We start from the raw sequence: 14,927 nt of genomic DNA, 5'->3' as shown, positions 1-14,927 counted from the left end.
CCAGGTCAGCCTCTGTCTCCGAGATGGGAAGTGAACGGGGAGCAAAAACATAAAACACAGAATCAATTCTACTTTCCGCCCTGCACTAAGTAATGCTGCATCTTACCAGTGCCACTCTACAATAACACATCCATCATAATAACGGTAGCTAAAATGAAGAGGGGAAAATAGTGAAATGAAGAACAGAAAAACAAGTTAAAGATAAACAAGAACGAAATTGCAGGGCGCACTGTACGTGCTAATCAAAGGCAGTGAAACAAGCATAAACAGAAACACGTTGAATGTTTTATTTAACATTTTCATATTAAATAAAAAAAAAAGTAGGAATGATGAAATAAGAGCAGAAAACTTGACATCAAACTCTAAAGAGGAACAAAATGGCAGACAGATAAAACAAAAGACACGATTTGTACGAAAAAAAAGAACTAAACTGACTGAATTAACCAGTGTTGCCTCATTGATCAAGTGAAACCAGCTCAACTTGTCATTGGAAGAGAGACACGGCACAAAAAATACATCTGTAAGGTGAAACAATGACACATAGAGGTTGTTAATGCTTACAGTGGAACTAAGCTAAAAAGTAACATGAAGCTAAGGTTTTGTTTTTGTTTTTGTTTTTTTTTCCCCCCAGTTTCTTTTTGCAATAAAGTACTAGTTCTGACAACACAGCCAACAACTTTCAGATCAGTTTTTGTGCAGTTGCGGTTTCGGTGATACCTCAAAAACAACACAAAGATGAATGAGCACCGACACAGAGCTCTGCACAATCAAGCCGTTTCTTAGCGGACACATAAAACACTGGTATCTGTTGAAAACAGTACAACTCGGGAGTCAGGAGGTCAGCTGCTTGTTACATTTAGGAGGGTGTAGAGTTATAAATCACAGGATAGCAAAACCAGAAAATGTCAATATTTCTTTTTGTAAAAGAAAAAAAAAACCCTAACAACTCAACATTATATATTATCCTTTGCTCCAAGAAGGAAACTTTAAAGATGTAAAGATGCATATGAAAGTCCAAACGGGCCACATTTCAACGAATAAATTAAATACTTGAATAGTTAGTTAATTTATTAGAATTTGACACAAAATACATATAAAATAATGATTACGTAATTGCTGAACTATGTCATGAATTAAACACTTTTCACAGAAACAGTATTTTTCTTTTTTATCATCTCTTGGTTTCTTGCAGCAGCAACTTAGACATGTGTTTTATCTGTGATGCTTCAACATAAGTGAGTGGTGCTAATGCTGCTGTAGCCTATTGAAGCTAATCAGAAGTTGACTTTCTGTGCTGATTAGATGCTTGTTCGGCTCTATTTGATGAGCCATAATGATGCAGGAACCATGAAATCATTTAATAAATGCTGAAGTAATTATGAGTGATTCTAACATAAAACAAGTTGAAATCGCAATTAATTTATGGAAAATGTCATTATAAAGATCATAAATGATCCCCTACATTTACATATTAATAGATACACGCATTTGTTAAATGTATCTATCTCCAGTTTTATTCCAAATCATAATAGGAAAATAACAACGTATATATATATATATATATATATATATATATATATATATATATACATTTAACATTTCAATGCAGCACTTTTGGGACTCAATTTAGAAGAGCGTTAAAAGGTGCTGACGCAGAGGGCTGGTGGTTTGAATTTGGAAGAGGTTTTTATGACTACATGTACAGTATTTGTTACTACGCGTCTGTGCCAAAATGTGACAGAAGTGTTTTTATTTGATAATCTATTAGTACAAGTCTCTTGTAAACATAAGTGCTGGTGAAAACGGCTCTCGCAGCCTTAACACGCTTTTGCATAGAACTGCTAGAAAATAGTACAGCGGGGGGTCCGGAGTGTGAGGGAAAATTTATGAGAATGAATACTAAACAGTAGTCTTGTGACTGTGTAAGTATTACATTATGTAGTCACTGCAGGAGTCGAGTCTAGCTTGAATTAACAATGTGGCAAAGTATTGTCGCTTCAGTTTGGTTTTCATGAGGTGTTTAAGAGTTACCAGACCAGACAACTCTGTGGGAATAACGGTGTGTAGTTCCCACAAATGTAAAATTGCGTTCTAACCAGGCTATGAAAATAACTCGGTATGTTTAAATTACACCATTTTTTTGTTGTTGTTGTTGCCTTAAAAGATGGTTCTGATTGGAAAGCTCACAAAACAATTCCAACTCCTCATTCATTCTGGGCTTTTCGCTGGTCTTTTTACACACTAAAATGACGATGAAACCTTTAAAACTATAAGAAACACAGGCTTGAAGATATAAAAATACTTTCCCAAATATTAAAATAGATGGCTCTGAAGGCTCTTAAGCTGACAAGAAGAGTCTTGTTCGTTTCAATTTAGCAATTTTTAGTGAACGACTGTGGTTTCTCTTTGCATATGTGTACTATTTTATTAGGTAGTATGTGATAAATTAACCAAAACTCAGAACAGCAGGAAATCTGCAGAAGTTACTGAGCATCTAAGAAGGAGAACTGCACATTTAGAGGTCTTTTAATGCTTTCACTAAGCAACTGCCAAGCTCTTAAGTTCTAATAATTATGTGCAAGTACAAGTTACTCAAATGTGTAACCAGGTTTATAAACTGTCACCCTCAGGTTAAAAGAAATCTCTGCTAAAACACTGCCATGAACTGAGTGTGTGCTACAAATTAACTAAGAATATTTTCTGCTCAAAAATGGGCATGCAGGTACAAGCCAGCCAAACGCTGGCTTGTACACAGCGTTTGGCTGTGTACAAGCCAAACGCTTCTCCACAGACTGCAAATGCAAAAAAGACGAGGATCGAATTATTTGAGAACTGTGTTTGGAAGAGACAAGGTGGAGCTTTGGATGCTACTAACACTGTGCTACTATCAAGAAAACAGGAGGGAACCTGGAGGGATGGGCACCTCAAGTTGACAGAATACTAGAGTAGAGTAGGGGATCTTCAGTTTTTTTTAACTTTACCTCAAATCAACAGCTTAGAAACCATGAACCCATTGACAAGTGGACTTAGCAGGTTAGCATCAAGCTTAGAGAGTTCCTTGCCAAAGCCGGAATATCAACGAAGCGTGATCAAATATTTAGTCAAATTTATAACACAACCTTGCTGATGGCTACTAACGTGGTTTTTCTACAACTTGCCCAGGCACATTAAACCACATATTGGTTGAATACACAAACAATTCTTGTTTTTAAAATTCATTGGTTTTCCCGATAGATTCACACCGTTGAGTAAAGTACATAAAAGTCTGACTTGAACACCAACTGTTTGCATCAAATTTTATTTGTCCCCCCCCATTTTGTTTTAACTCGTACATGGACATGCATCAGAAAAGTGCAGCGCAGACGACGGTCATTTTGTAAAGACCGCCGCAGCTACGAGATGCCACATAAATGCAGCCACAATACCAGCCATAAGGCGGACTAATGTGTCCAAAGTGGCTTAAAAATGTGAAAAAGAACCTGCATAAAATTACACAGCAAGCATCTATCACAACAGAGAGGCAGCAAAACAACATTAAAACCATATGGAGGAAAAGCCTTGCCCTGACATCAGAAAGTGCTGCATCATCCTGCAGCCACTTTTTTTTTTTTTTTCCTCACAGCGCCTTTAAATGTTATTCTGCTCACAGAAGTCTTACTTATTTCTTCCATTATATAATCAAGTGGCAAGTTCTCAAAGTTTGCATTGTCTATTCCCTCAAGGTTTCATTTTATCTGACAACAAGCAGGCGTAGATTTAAAAACCTAGACACTATGAATATTCATCTGCTCGGTGTTGCCACCTAGATAACACAAGGTTACTACCTCTTTTAGATTGTCTGCAGGCCTTTTTTTTTTTCTCCAAGCTTCCCATTTAGATAATGATGGAGATGCAACACAATACCTGTTTGATTTTAACCTGGGCTGACATAACCTTTAAACATAATAAGAGGTGCTTACCTCTGCAGAAAAGGCTCCCCCTACCCTCAGGCTGGATGTTCGCAACTTAAGTGCTTTTAATAATGATTTGAAACCATGAAAGAGGGCTGAGGCAAGGCTTCTGCACATTATTCATGCAATAATCCTACAATTTTTATACATAAAATGGGAAAGATTACACAAAAAATTAAGAACATATTCATGCGGCTTTAAATATGGAACCTGCAGAGAGACGAACGAGTCTGAATGGAAAGCAGGAAAGAAAGTAAATAAACAAAGGGAGGAAGAAATAAAAGAGGTGAGGAAAGGAAACATGGATGTTTGAAATCAAGGAAGGAGGGAAAATGAGTGAAGCATGGAAGGACAAGAGAAGGTGACGTAGATGGAAAACAACGAGGAAACAATAAAAGGAGAACACAAGACCTGTTGGACACAATGGAGAATGAAGAACAGACGTAAGAAAGGAAAGGAACGAAAGATGGAGAAAGGACAGAGATAAGAAAGGAGATAAAGAAGAAAAAATACATTTAAAGGAAAGAGACAACTACTTAACCTGAAAAAAGGTGCATGGAAGACAAGAAGGAAGAACAGAAGGAAACAAAATGGATGGAGCCAGGGAAGAAAGGACTGAAGGTTGGGGGAAAAAGAAACTCAGTAACTATATGAAAAGTTTGAGGAACAAGGAAGGAAAGAACAAAGGCAGGAATGACGCAAGGTTGACGGGGAAAGAATAACAAAGAAAATACTTGGATTTAGAGAGAGAGAAGGACACACAAAAGGATAAAAATAAACCAATAAACCAATATAAACGACGGGCACAAGAAAAGAAATAAAATGAAGAAGGAAGTCACAACATAAAGAAAGGATGTAGAGCATAAGAATCGAGGAAGGAAAGGAGACAAGGAAGGACAAAAGTACACAAATAAGAAATAAAACCACCAAAAAGCAAGAGCATTCATTGAGGGGAGAGGTAGGAACCAAAGGTTAAATTAAGGACATTCAGAGGGTAGGGAACTTAAAACTGACACAATGGGAATAGGAATAAAGTCTAAAAATAAAAATATTTTTGAGAACCTCTTGCTTTCTTTTTCCCCCCTACTTATCCAGACCTGATAAATACCAAAGTCAAACTCCAAGCTATTCCAGACCGTGTAGCAACCCTGCGACAAAGGAAGCTGACCTTGGAAACACGGGTTTGTGTCTAAAAGTTCACTGAAAAGCGAAGAATGTCGGCTCACACTCAACACAATTTAGCTGTGAAAGGCGGAGTTTAGTGGGAGCAAGGTCCCAGCCTTCACACCGAAGCGTTCTTTCACTCTGCAACAAAGGCGCACAAGGTGCTATTTCTGGGGTGACTTTAATGGATATCTGAGCGATCGGAGTGCTCTTACTTGATGTTGTCCAGGCAACCGGAGTCTGGTTTCAGAATGGCTGTGTGATGGAACATCTTGTAGAGAGCGATGCCCAGGAAGATCACGTTGAGCTAGAAGAGAAAAAGAGAGAGAAAGGTGAGGTGGTGGCGGGAGACAGGGAATGAAGCTGGTCCATTTCATGTCCCAAGTCCCATTCATTTTAAATCGGGGCACTTTGTAGCACAAAGCCGGAACACTGTAGCCAGACTCGGTTTTCCACTTTGCCAAACAGAGCGCAAAATCCCCTGAAGCCCTGCGTGGAGGTAAAACAGACAGCGAAGGGACCAGTGAAACGAGTCTCTCTCACACTCGGTTCCCTCACAGGAATACTGCTTTCTTTTTCTTTCTTTTTTTTGCATTAAAAAGAAAAAAAAAAGAAAACAAATAAACATACCAACTGTGGTGCATGTCATTAATTCTCTCTTTGTCAGATTGTGATCACAAGAAACAGAAAATGAGCCAATTGCAGGCACAGCGTGAGTGGGGCCTGTTTAGAGAGACTCCTCAAAAATTACAGGAATTAGTCTGATGGAGCACCGTTTCCTCCTGGAAACAGGTGACACTCGGCTCACATGAGCCCAGATTAAACAAACAAAGACTTGAAACAAAATAAGTAAAACGCCATTACTGTGATTCCTAGAGGTCAGAATTGGACCTAAACTCAGTGATATATCCGTTTCTGTTTGTTAATTGGGAAGATGGGGGGGGTAGGGGGGACAAAGGAGAAAGTAGCAATGTGAGCGCTTACTCCTTTTACTGATGCGTGGAACTGCATTGCGCATGATGGCATGTGACAAACAGTCATGGCTAGGCAGTTAGATATGTACGATGACTGATGGGATTAGGATTTATCAATTTTTATTTTTTTTTTACAATCTGAGATGCAGATCTTTGCAAAAATATTTCTACACCCAGGGCTTTTTAGTATTTTTGCACGTGATAACGCTCAAATTTCGACACGGTGGTAACTTGACTTCGAGTGAAACATAGCAGGTGTCTGCAGGCTTTGGCTCCACCCCCACGTGTTGCTGTTTCTTTCTCCCCATAACAACGCTTCTGGTTGCTCTGACTAAAAACGATGGCGAAATAAACACATATTTTGACATAAGGGAAACAGGATGTCAGGTTTGAACACTTTTATGGCTTTGCAACGTCTGCACAAAACGTCTCACAAATGAACGACACTAATGCTGCACAGGATTTGTTTTTCTTTCAGGCTTTCACTATCCCACAGGGATGCAGAATATGCACTTTTTCATTACTTGAGTGGAGTACTTGGTGTTAATTGATAAGGGAAATACTTCAGAAGGCATATTTTGTCCCTCATTATAAAAGTTGTATTATCTTCTTTAAACTTTGTGTGCCCTTTTATCCATGTTTTAAAGAAACAGGACATGAAGGGCATCTGATCAGATGAGTTAAAGCATTAAAGAGTCACAGTCTGGTCAATTCCTTGTCACAAAGCACTGCTGCAATAATTCAAGCAAAAGGAACCCCAACCCAGTACTGAACGCACAAACACTGCATATTTCTCAGTATGACGGTGTTAACTTTTTTTTTTTAAATTATTATTATCCTTTTTTATTGGTCAAATGTGATATTAAGATTCAGTGAGAAACGTCATTTTGGTTTAAACTACTGAAATAAATTGAGATGAAACTGTTCAGTGGAAGCAAAAAGTAGCAACAGCTTCATGTAAATTTTCAGCCTCGCATCCAGCAGCTGGATCGATAGATGCCATTCTGGACGGAGCGATGTGCAGTCTTGGTTGGGAAAGGCACACAAAGAAAAAAAAAAAAAAAAAAAAGGGTGGGCCCTCCCTGCATAATGCATGTGTATCTGCAGCCACAGAGCGGACTGTGTGGCTGCGAGCAGAAGATGGAGAAAGGGTAGTGGAGTACAAGTTGGAACGGGAACAAAATCAATCATAATCGCGGCGCGGATTACTCCAACACTGCTTACAGAGCAGAGTTCGCTCTCTCTTTGCTTCTGCGGCTCCGTAATGGCGCTCTCAGCTCCCCTCCAAAATTGTCTTAGCCGGTGACCGCGGCACAGTGACAAGCGGCGATATATATCCTCTACGCCCCTCATTCATTTTTCTGCATGCCTCCATGCCTCACTGGTGGCATGTGAGCTCGACGGAGGAACCGGGGGAAAAAAAAGAAAAGAAAAGATCTCTGTGGACCATTTAAGCAGCGACCCGCGGGCTAAGTAGGGTTAATGAGCTGAAGGGGAGGGAGGTTGGTTATTAGAAGAAGGGACTGAAGCTTACCATAATTATCAAGGTTGCAGGTCCTATGAAACTCCAGATGAAGTATGTATCCAGGCGAAGCCAGCAACTGCAAAAAGAGAGAAAGAACAAGAGGTGAAGGGGATTCAAAGTGAAGTGAAGGGGACAGGATGGGGAGCATGAAGAGAAAAAGTGAGGGGGGTTTGGGGGGGTAGAGAAATGATGTTATAGCTTTATACTCCAGCTCAAGGGGTTATACATCAAGTCGGAGGCTGGAGTGACACAGAGAAATAGGCACTTCAAAACATGCTGGCTTAAAGTGGCTTAAAGAATTATAACCATCATCTAAAATCTGGAGGAGACGAGATCCTAACTGCCAATAACCACAATCGAGACGCCTCAAAATGACTCGCCAAAAAAAAAAAAAACCCCTCATAATTGCTACTTGAAATAAAAGAAAAGACAGTGAGCAGAATTAAGCTCCTTTCTGTTTCAGTTTGTAGGGTTAAAGGGTAAATTACCATTCAATTAGTCCTCAATAGAATCCTAATTCTCTCACTCCAAAGGAATTGGATTGACCTTGACCCCGGTGGTCCTTTAAATTCTCGCTGACGTGTCCTACATGTCTGCGTTAACTGTGATTACTCTGCGGGAGCCGCCACTATTGCATCGATGATATAATAAAGTGGTCCCCTGACCTCACGCGTCGCACAAACAATACGGAAAGACGTTTTGGCCCCTGTGTCGAACCGAATCGAGGCGAAACAGAAACGGGGCCAGCGGAAGGTGACAGTGTTCTTTTGAAATAAGAGGAGAGAGAGAGAGAGAAAAAGATGTGATTCATGACCTGTGGTTGAATTATTAATCTTTTAATCTCCGCCGCTGCAGCAGATAGACGCCTCCATTTTTGGCCGCTGGAAAATTACAGTTCTTGCCGCAGAGACTGTCGCTCAGACTGACATGGAGTGGAAAGTGGAAGTGGCAGGGAAACGAGCTGTAGCTCAACACCATTTGAAGGAAAACTAAAGTGTTTGTGAAACTTTAAAAAAACAAACAAAAAAAAACAAAAAAAAAGATAAGTGGATTACTGGGCAAAATGAGATGCCGTACAACAGCAAATGGAAAAAAAAGATATTTGTTTTGAACTTTTCACTATTTTGTCTTGTTGCAACTGCAAGTTTGTGTGTATTTCATAGAGACTGTATGGCACATGGGTTTTTTTGTCTTCTTTTAGAAAATTACACCTAAAAGCTGTGGCGCGGTTCAGCCCCCACAATTCAGTACTTTGTAGAACCAACACCATCACATGACTCATAGTGACTTAGGGTGATGTGCAGCGTTAATGTAATGTTCCACGTGTTTGTAGAGCCATTTTCATAGCTTTTGGTAATTTGCATATCTTTACAACATAACAATAACCCATACCAGCCATATTTGTAGAGTACAAAGCCAATCCTTGTCTTATCCACTGATTTTCCTACTTGAGCCACTTGTTTGTGTATCTCCTTCGGAGTTTCTAGTTTAGATGGATCACCACGTCTTGGTAGATCTGTGCTGTGCCCACCCGACACGTCTGCTGTGTTCTTTCCTCTTTCTCGCTGCTATTTGTTTTTCTAGTTGTCTCTAACAAACCTCAGAGGTCTTCGCACAAAAAGCTGGATTTATAGTGAACTATTGATTTTCTAGTTGGGTGATTTTCACCTCGGAGTGTCGGAGCAAACGGCGTTGAAGACTCGTCAACGTTTTCTTCTCACTTATCTTGAGCAAAACCTCAATGCATATCAAAAATAGTGCGCCAGAGCAAACTTTGACCTTCTAAACTCATGCAAACTCAACTAAGTCTTGGCACAAAGGAGACGTAATATGACAAAATGCATTTTGCTGTGGTTGTTGGGAAGGGAAGAAGGGAAAACGCAGCGTCTTCAGCGATCGCGGCAAATGCCACTTCATTTACATAACAAGCTTATTTGGCAGTCTGGACATTTTTCTCCTTTGCCTCCAAACAACTCCTCAAAGTAGCAGACGACACTTTGAAACGAGATAAAACGCAACATAACAAGTGACACGACAAAAGTGTTGCTTTTATTTTACTGGGAGTCGATACGTCTCCGTTTCTCTCTGGTATCAATGGATGAGAGGAGACAGAAAAGAGGCGTGAAAAAACAAAACAAACAAACAAAAACTAAAAAAAAACAAAAAAAAACGCACGGACGCATAAAACACCAAACATACACAAACGGAAGCGGAACAACATTCGCAAAAGTCTGGCAGCTCATCAAAGCTCATGTTCCAAATGTCGGCGTTATAAATTATGCTCAAGGTTCTATTGTTCATGTTTCTCCTTCTTCCACTTCAGATCACAGTGAGATTTAAAGAGTTGGTAGGCGGCAGGAGCTGGAGGCTGTCATTTTCTCTCTGCCTCCTCTTACCTCCTTTACGCCACTCTTGTCATGCTTGTGTCTGGCTTTTGGTGCATGCAAAGCCAGTTTTATCTCCCCTCCTGGCATGCTTCTCTCTCTCTTGCTCTCTTTTCTTTTTTTTTGCGCTGCTCCTACAGAAACCAAGCGATAATAGATGCAAATGTCTGCCAGTTTAAACACATGGTGCTCTCGTGCCAGCACCTCGTGCTCTCTGGTTTCCTGGCATTGCAGGAAACAAATCTGCACGGAGTGGATGCCTGCTATCGCCCACAATGAAGGCGATGTCTTTTGCGTCCCCCACGTCACAAGCGGCAATTTCGCCGAAATGTCGGACAGCATTTGTCAAAATAAAACAAAGCAACCGTATTTTCAGTGTTTTTCAGAAATCCTGAATAGCGTTTTTAATTTGCAGGCTGATTTCAGGGACCCGGTGCAGAAGGTATGAAAATATTCCTTGACAGACTGTCAAAACCTTCAAGTTATTTCACAGACAGCCTCATGATGTAGACTCATGTGAAACATGTCAAATATTTGATCTGAGTTCCTACGATGACAACACAAATGCATCTCTATGATAAAACAATGTAAAACAAACCTGATATCACATCCTGGCGTCAGGTTTGATGTAACAGCCTTCTTTTATACAAGCTCAAAAATGACACTGGGAAACGCAACGCTAATAATCGTAACATTTTTCTTTTCTTCGTTTGGGGTGCGGCTTCTGTTTTCGCCAACTCTAAAATCTAACCAGAATGTACAGGAATGTTTTTAAAAGACGTAGGGGCACAGCAGAGGGCAGGAAGATTGCCGCTATGAAATATGATGAATAGAAATGTATTTTTCGACACCAAACTGTTTAAGCTTAGAGGGTCAAACTTGGTCCACAGGAGCGCTTTTAACCACACACACACACACACACACACTCTTATTGAACATGCTCAATGAATCAGAAAGGACTAACGCTCCACTGTATCAGCAGCTACATTACTGAGTCGAACAGGAAATCCTTGCTCCTTTGATGTATTATGTTCATTTCTGGTGGTGGAAAAAAAAATAAAAAATTAAATAAGAACACATTTTTCATACCGCTGACCACCAGCGGCCTCGCACCGCAAACTTTACTCAAGGGCACATTTAGAGCTCTTCCTAGGGACTTTAGAATAATAATAATAAAAAATTATAAAATCCTCTTTGATCAGACATCAGAAGAAGGCCTCGCAATCGGCTTGACCGTGAGACCACTGGACGTCACATCCGTCTGATGCAACTGGGTCACTGCAATTTGTTGGGATATTTCTGCTCAAAGTGACCCCGCCCACGATAATGCGGCCGCAGCACCAAGAATCAATTTGCAGCAAGACAACGTACCGGCCCTCTCCCGCTGCCGCTCCACCCAACACCACCGCTACCTTTTGCTATTCACCACGTGTCATGCTTTATCCGTCGCCTCATCCTTCAATGGCAGCATATAATTGTTCCACCGGTGGCAGGCTTTAATTATTCACATGATGCCAAGGCTCAGGCGGTGGCAGCTATCACCTCATCCATCACCAAGAACTATTGCGCTGCCAATCTACAAATGCACTGTCTTTCTAGCTCTGCGGCCAGCCCGTGTGTGTGTGTGTGTGTGTGTGTGTGTGTGTGTGTGGCATGCGTGATAAACATCTCAGCAAACTGCTGATGCTGGTCTTCATTATTCTCAGATGGGCCGGAGATTAACGGAGAGAAATGGAGAGTGATCTTCCGCTCGCAGTTGCACTGCAACAGAGACTGCAGTGTATTTTGCAGCTTAGAGACCAGGCAGAGAGCATTTGTCAAGAGGTAACCCTGCGAGTCAGCCTTTGTCACACACAACTTTTACAGGTAACCTGAGATGCACCAATTGTGCTTTTGTGGCGGATTTCTGATCCCCAGCACGTGTTGCAGAGCCAAGTCCTGAGGATACTGGTTTTAATCGATTCTAATTTACTACGAGCAATAAATGTTTCTTCTGAACATTAACATTGCTTTTTTTTTTTTTTTTTTTTTTTAATGCAATTAAAATGAGACGTTCATTTGAGTCTGCACTCACATTCTGTCTGTTCCGTAGCTGCGGTAGTCCACTGCCGCCGAGACGGCCACGATGAGAGCCGGCACGCCGTACCCGACCAGGTAGAAGTATCGTCGGCGCGAGTGCTCGCTCTCGAACACCTCCACCAGCATAATGTAAAGCTGCACCCCCTCCAGGAACATCCACGTGAAGGCCGCCAGGAAGAAGAAGTGGAGCAGGGCGGCGAAAACGGCGCACGCAATCTGGGAAGGTTTAACGGCAACAGGAGTGATGTGGACACACGGGGAGGGGGAGAGAAAGCGAAAAGACAGATTTGAACGTTATTATATTCAGTCTTGACTTGAATAATTAAAATGTTATCCTAAAATAATTAAACGGCAAAACGAGTCGTCCAAGTAACTCCACTCAGCAGCGTTTCCTGACCTCCCTGAGTCAGCATCTCTCACAATTAAAATGGCGATGCTTTGTTTGGCTGAAGCCGTTGGATCGTTGCCTGTGGCGACTGGCAGTAGAACACTGCGGCCCATGAGTTCCTGTATGCTGTAGCTGGCATGGGTGGAAGGGAAATATGAAAAAAAAAAGTGGAAGTCTGTCGTCCAAGAGCCATTTAGGACGACAGCATAAACCAGGTGCGGGTTCATAATGCGGTTACGGAGCTCGAAGTGAATACAGCAGAAAGCCCTCTCCTCATGTCTGCTCGCGCACTTACATGGATTGATCCAATTATTGGCACAGTTGGACATAACTAGAGTATTTTGTTACTGGAATGGATTCAGTTTAATAACTAAGAGGTTGAGTGGACATTAATTGCAGTCCATGAAAGTGATTCAACTGCCGGGCTGTGAGTCATACCCATAAAACATTATGGGAGGAAAAGGTGCAGGCCCTGAAGCATTAACTTTAACTTCACAGGAAGTTAGCTTTGCGGCTAAACTACGGTCTGTAGTTTTTACCTTCTGGCAGTAATTATGCTCCAACAGGAAAATATAGATCTGTTTAGATTGGCTAAAATTAAAGGTGTATAATTTCTTATCTTTGACATTGCCGTTTATAATCATTTAAAAGATGTAAAATGCTTCATAGAGGATAATAAGCAATAAAGGTTAGCCTTGCATATGATCACAAAGACTGTTGGCTATGTGTATTCCAGAAACAAGCATGGATTGTCTGCCTTGCTATCATCCAAACAGGGCCGGACGCTGTAAAAGGAAAAGGTGAATTCTAGGAGTAGTTCAGAATTAAAAAAAAACAACAAAAAAAACATTTTTCCAATATGTAACACCTCTGCAGATAATTCTCTTGACTTCTTCATTCAAAACAAATCCAGATTAATTTATCCTAGAAGTAAAAGGCAACTGCTGGTCCAAGAGGTTCCACGACTAATGTGGATTTCTACCACCTGAAACATCTGCTATCTTAGATCCAAAGTTAATTTCTGGAGCTTCTAATTGTCACTGAGTTCAACTCAGGTGTTTATTTAATAGAAGTTGATGATTATTTACACAGGAAATAGATATCAGGGCTGGTGCGCCACCAATAAGCTTCCTGTATGAAACACATACTGACAGTCTAATACACATTAAAGCTGTGATTAAAAGAAAAAAAATATTGTAAAGCTTGCAGTGAACACTGCCTCACTTTTCTACAGGTAATTACTCTGTAAGCATCTGTAAACAGCGGCTCACGTTTACAGATGTAAGCTAACATCTAATGTATTTTAATGTGAGAGAGGATAAAAAAAAACAACAGAAAAATACAAATGGACCTAAAAAGAACTCAAAACGTTACTTTGAGTGTTGTTTTACAACTATATCTCAGATATGGTTGACTTAAACCAAACGTTTGGCTTGTACGTTTACAGCATTTCATGAAATTGCTGTGACATTTCTGATACTGATTTGCTTTGAGACGCCGCCCTTTTTGGACAATCCGATTATACTCAAAGAGAAATCCAAGAAAAGTATCTACTAGAGGTAACATAATTGCTTATAAAAGCTTTTTAAAATGAAAATAAAATAATAATAATAAAAAAAAAACTAAACAAAATTGGAACTGTCTCTTTGAAGTCCTTTGCTAAGCTCAAAAGTATAAAATGACTCCCCAATTTTCTGCTCTATGAGTATTGAGTGCACACTCCTGAAAATGACTGCACTGACAGCGTGTTCTCACCTGTTACCTCGGTTGAGCTCTACCAGAAAAAGAAATTGCACCCAAATTCCAGTCATTACTCGAGAAGGGGGATTGTGCTTCTAATCCAGATTAGCCTGAAGCAGGTGAAAAGTACATTTTTGCCGCAGGTTGCTGCGGGGGGTTGAAGGCGCTCCATATAACAGTGACCCATCAGTAAGCGAGTTGGAAGTTGTTGTTGTTGTTGTGAGAGTCTTTAAGTAAACTTTGAACCGTGAGTGTGCACCGCTGTACGTCTATGGGAGGCAGATCCTGTTTAATAGATGCCTCTCGGCTCCCTTTTTTCTCAGCGTTTCTTTTCAGCGAGCCAAACAGAAGCGAAATAGTCCAGGGCCACTGACACTCAGCGGGGAGCCCCACTCTCAGCACAGCACGACACAAAAGGTTATAGCTCTTCCCAAAACATTTCAGGTTGGAAGATTCAAGATGGTGGACACACTTACGGGGGAGATTCATTTTGACAGACACACACCTTCTGACCGACACCGTGAAGTAACTGAATTGCAGCGAACAGCAGCTAAGTGCAAGGGCTTGTGGGTGTGTTGGCAATATTTTCCCATTGGGAATTGCATTTTACTTTATTTAATTTTGTGGCAGAAAGTAATTAAACCTGAGCTAAAAAAAAAAAAAAAAAAAAAAAAAAACAGGAGGGAAAAAGGGGTTTAAAATTTTCTTTTTCTCTCCTTTAAA

At 40.7% G+C, this 14,927-nt stretch overlaps 1 protein-coding gene across 13 annotated transcripts in view; it reads right to left on the bottom strand.

Moving 5' to 3' along the window:
* Positions 1-14,927, bottom strand: part of LOC106953822 (latrophilin-3-like) — a 258,933-nt gene that overhangs the window by 24,865 nt on the left and 219,141 nt on the right. For 10 of the 13 annotated variants that reach the window (XM_015042865.1, XM_015042866.1, XM_015042867.1 and 7 more), the window contains 3 exons: positions 12,072-12,292; positions 7,623-7,689; positions 5,330-5,421 (listed from right to left, as the gene is read on the bottom strand). In XM_015042865.1, the coding sequence (XP_014898351.1) occupies positions 5,330-5,421; positions 7,623-7,689; positions 12,072-12,292 (380 nt within the window). Of the gene's footprint in view, positions 1-106; positions 149-5,329; positions 5,422-7,622; positions 7,690-12,071; positions 12,293-14,927 lie in introns of all 13 variants that reach the window. The other 3 variants (XM_015042862.1, XM_015042863.1, XM_015042864.1) reach the window with 1 other exon arrangement.

Source organism: Poecilia latipinna, unplaced genomic scaffold, assembly GCF_001443285.1.
Source record: "Poecilia latipinna isolate Pla-1442-1.1 unplaced genomic scaffold, P_latipinna-1.0 Scaffold605, whole genome shotgun sequence".
Classification (NCBI taxonomy): domain Eukaryota; kingdom Metazoa; phylum Chordata; class Actinopteri; order Cyprinodontiformes; family Poeciliidae; genus Poecilia; species Poecilia latipinna.
The sequence above is the reverse complement of the archived record's forward strand: the minus strand, read 5'-3'. Positions and strand labels throughout refer to the sequence as shown.